Source organism: Arachis ipaensis, chromosome B01, assembly GCF_000816755.2.
Source record: "Arachis ipaensis cultivar K30076 chromosome B01, Araip1.1, whole genome shotgun sequence".
NCBI lineage: Eukaryota > Viridiplantae > Streptophyta > Magnoliopsida > Fabales > Fabaceae > Arachis > Arachis ipaensis.
In genome coordinates, this window is record NC_029785.2 from 3,765,528 (window position 1) to 3,770,393 (window position 4,866).

Sequence of the window (4,866 nt, forward strand, 5' to 3'; positions counted from 1 at the left end):
ATATTTATTATTACAGAAAAAATCATTTTCGTATAAGACAAACTAAAAAAAAGCTTATACAAAAATTCACATAAATAAATAAATAAAAACTCTTGGTGTGAGGGATATATAAAATAAATAATCATTTATGAAGTTGCTTAAGCCTTTTTTAGATAAATAATTTACGGCAATAATATCCTTAAATGGGTATTTATATAAGAAATGAGGCTTTTTAATTTAAGAGTTTATCAAATAATAAATACTTTAAAAACACTTGTTAAACATTAAATATGTTTAAAAAATTATAAAAAATATAGCGGTCCACGTTTCCTCAGAAATTGTCTCCATCTCATACCACTGACTATGAAGTCTTTGTAACTTTGTTAATGAATTTGATCACACAGTAGATGGACCAATATAACAATTATTGAGCATATGTTGTCTTTTAGGGTTTACAACAACCTACTTTGAAACGTCATTGATTGCAACAATTTAAGATTTGGGAATATTTTTATTTATTTATTGCTTTCATTTGTAGTGTTAATTTGCTGTTGAATTTCAAGCATATGATCAATCTAATGCAGCGTTTGGTTTATGTCCATGTTCACTAGAGACATGGACACGGTGGAACGTGTATATTGTTTGTTTGTTAAAACATAAAATTTTGATGGACACGATTACACACAGATATACATGAAATACATGTATTTTGTGTATCTTCTTCAAACTGTGACATTGAGACATAATCCATGAGACACAATTTTTTCAATTTTATCCTTAGTTATTTTTTAAAATTCTAATTTTATCCTTTACCCTATCTTCATAACTCTCCCTCTTCTTCTTCAATTCATTCCACCTTCCAACCTCTGTTTTACCCCTGCCTTCTCCTTCCACCATTGTCACCGCCACCACTACCGGCGTCGCTACCGCCTCCTTCCTTTGTCCGCCTCTCTTCCTCTCTTCTGCCTTCTCTCTCTTCTTCCGCCGCCGCCCTCATCTTCCTCTCAGCATTGTTGCCGTCACCATTGTTGTGCCACCTCTTTGTCGCCTTCCGTCATCCCCATCGTCGTGCCGCCTCCAGATCTGCCTTGATTCGCCTCTCTTCTTTGTAGCATGTGTCAATGCCTCTATTATCTCGCCTGCCTCTAGATCTACCTTCACCCACCTCCAGATCTATGTATTTGTGTCTCAAAGACACTATCCAAACACTGCCTAAACTGAACAAATGAGACACGTCCTACAGATCGAAAAGTGAATTCGGACAAAGTTAAGAATTAGTCATTACTCTTTCAGCTAGTAATATACTCGAGAATTTTCGCCCAAAAAAAAATGCTAAGCTTAGCTTGGAGAAGCTTCATTTCTGTATAGTGATTTTTTTTAAAAAAAATAGGCAATATTATAACCAATTTTGTATAACTTTAAATAATGTGACACTAATTTCTAAGAGAGACTTGAAAAATATTATTGTAGTCCGGATAGTTAAAATGAAATTGCAGTATAGTTTTACTAAATTAAATCTTCACCAAATTATAAAAGATATCAACATAATTTATCTTATATTCTTAAACATATTTCCACTGATCAGGATGTTCCTTCTTAAAGGTTGATTGATCAATGCAGTTTTTTAACCTCCTACAAAATAATTGCATTAAATATGATCATTTGTTTACATTAACAGCACATCCAAAATTGTCCCAATAGGAAAAAGTACATCCAAATTACTTAAGGACAAACATCTTCAGCTCTTTTGTTGTAGCGACAAGAATCTAATACCACATCTTCAAATATAACATACTCCTATTTTCTTGTCTAATTTATCTAGCAACAAGAAGGACAGAACTGAAGGTTGTTTTAAAGTGTAGCTCAAACACCTAATAACACATTGGAATCCATACACCAACAGACCAACTATACAATACAATATGTAAAATATTCTTCTACTCATTTTCAACCAAATAAGAAAAAAACATTTAATTATTATTTTCAACTATTTGTCAGACATTATTGGTAGATGTACAATAATGCATAATGATATAAGAAACGTTTTTCCCATGCTGTAAGGACTAAGTAGATAACATTATTGCTCTTCATCTAAGTTTTCTAATTTGACCACAGTCCTCCAAAATAAATTCCAATCCACAACAGTATGCATAAATTCGGCACCTACATTTCATCTACCTTCCACTGATGGAAACTTTAAGATAATTGTCTCATCAATGGAAAACAAACTGTATCACACACTCTAATGTCAGAGACAAGCAAAGTAGATCAGATGGCTTGTTAATTTCAAACACATTAATTTCGAAATTATTAATATCATAGTTGATCAATCAACATTCATCAATCTCCAACAAATATTCCATCCTGCAGTAGTTAAAAATTACCAGTAGTAGATGGAATTCCCTATGCTTGGTGGTCATAGGAAGGTAGCTTCCACAGGAGAAAATAATTATTCCTCTTGAACACTTCCTTTTGAATAATGGAACATGGTGAAATTAGATACGAGTATTATGTTAAAGTGCTTCCCTGGTAAAATAACCAGCAAACAACCTTCTATGGCATCCTAAATATTATCCTCAAGAATTCACAATTTCACTCCAAGGAAACTCCAAATTCCCAATCCAGCGAAGAAAGTCATCGACTACATGTGGTTTTACTGTTGCAGTAATTTTTTTCTGTACCTATTACCAATGCGATGTTCTACATTGTTGATAGTGAATCACAATGCCCTCATCTGGATTCTATAATTTCAGCATGGGAAAAACGTTTCATGTAAGTGTAGGGTATGAAGGACTTGCCCACTCGATGTAGAAAACGACCCAACAGTGTAGATAACCATTTTTCTGTTGTCACCAGCTCAGAAACAGAACTCGGTGTCAAGAAGACTCCATTAATCTGTATATCATTGCTAAACTTACTCAGTTATCTTCTTTGGATCAGTTTTGATTTCTTGATCTTGATTGGAATGGAAATAACGAACCCCAAGAGTTTTGTAGTCCCATACCATTTGAGATATTTCTTCTTGAGGAAGAATTAAACCTTTTTGCTTGACAGTTCTGAGCAATTCACAGAAAAACTTAGGATTTTCAAGTTTTATGTACTCATGCAACACCCGCTCATGACCTGGGATCCAGTTCCTTGGGAATGGAGTGTAATCACAGGATGGAATTAACGACATGTGTGAAAACTGAACACCCTCAATTACATCAACCAGCCCCATCCTCAAAAGATCAGAATATTCAGGCGCAGAATTGTTAGTGCTCTCCCTCAGCGGACGGCTAAGATTTCGCGATGCTATACCATACACTTTGGCACGTGACTTCAGCCTGTACCTAGCAGCATACAATTTGGCCAAAGAACTACGAACTACATAAGCGCAAAAGCCAACAACTTTTTTGCGATTGTCAGCATACCTATACCAATCAGCCATGGTCTCGAGAAATTTATTCATTTGGGAGTTCGTATGAGCTTGACCCGAATACAACATAGGAGTACAAGGAAGTGGCTTCGGGTCCTTGTCACCCTTCACCAGTTCTAGATGCCTAAATTGACGAATGCATTGCGGCAAGCTAGCAGTAACCGAAAGCAAGGTTCCAACACCCTTTTCACTCACAATGTTACCTCCAGAACCAGTGTAACGCAATGTCGGGTATATCACCCTCCGGCATATTATATGATCCAAGAACTGGATCCCCCTTGAAATATGCTCAATCTCTAGCTTCGAATTATCCAACCTTAATCCGAAAGTACTCTCACAAAACTCAATAATTTTTTTCCTAACTTCCACTGCATCCTCCCTAGGCCCTCTGATTCCAATCAAGAAATGACCCCCATATCTTATGTAATCCATCTTCCTAGTCTTCTCCTTTCCACTGGCTGGAACAAACTCCGGCCATGCAGGGTTATGACAACCATCATCAATTGAATACCGCCATATTGAATCAAACTTACAAGGCCTAAAAAACTCAACAATCATCCCTTCCATCATGTGATCCAATTCATTAAGGCAGACATTAGCAATCAATGGACTTAAAATCCCACAATAACCATAATCAGGTACCTTAGCAGCCTCCTCTGGCGCGAAACCGAAGAAAGTCCTCAACCAATACGGGTCCGGCTTCGGCTCATTCTCATTGAGAATCCTCTTCTTAGTAGCCCTCCTCTTCTTAACCTTCCTTAACTCTTCCTTCTCCTCATCATTCCTAGACACACACTTCAAAGGATGCTCTTTAAGTGCAGATTTTATCAAACCCAAGATTTTCCTATCCTTTGTACCTTTTTCAAGACACACCATGACCACATTCTGATCCACAGTATCAAGAATCTCACTCAAATCGCCCTTCAAAAACCACAAGTATCCAGCAAAATTACTCCTAATTGTTCGAATCACGGTATGCGCGCTTCTTCCCGGTCGAAAGGCATGTGATTTCTGTGAAAACCTAGACTCGAAAACAGGCTCAAGGATCATCAAGAGAACCTCCTGAACCACCCGGTCCTGGAAACAGGGCTCAGATGAGTTCATAAACTTTTCAAGCTTGCGTTTTGAGAGGGGTTTTAAGGAGTTGGGAGCGAGGAGGAGCTGGTGGGCCTTGTCATTCCATCTAAAACGACCACAAACAACAGCATTTCGGAGAGAGAGAAGGTTTTGGAGGTGGTGGGAGTGGATGGCATTGCGGGGAGGGAAGGTGCCGGTGGAGTGGGCGCAAGAGCGCTGGTAGGCAAGGACCCAAAGATCAAATTTGGAGAGAAAACCAGTGAGGTTGGAGAATGTGTAGTGGTTTGGGGAGGAGAAGGATTTGACCCACAAAGATGTGCATATTTCAATTGGGTCCTCTTTCAGCAAAGAGTGAGGGTCTTCGACACGGTGGTGGTGGCTTTTTGGAGTTT

The 4,866-nt window shown here is 37.8% G+C and overlaps 1 protein-coding gene across 8 annotated transcripts in view; it reads right to left on the bottom strand.

Annotated features, from left to right (window-relative positions):
- The window catches only part of LOC107644544 (uncharacterized mitochondrial protein ymf11), a 6,908-nt gene continuing 3,664 nt past the window's right edge, over positions 1,623-4,866 (bottom strand). For all 8 annotated transcript variants that reach the window (XM_016348429.2, XM_021116068.1, XM_021116070.1 and 5 more), the window contains one exon: positions 1,623-4,866. In XM_016348429.2, the coding sequence (XP_016203915.2) occupies positions 2,894-4,866 (1,973 nt within the window). In that variant the 3' untranslated portion in view covers positions 1,623-2,893.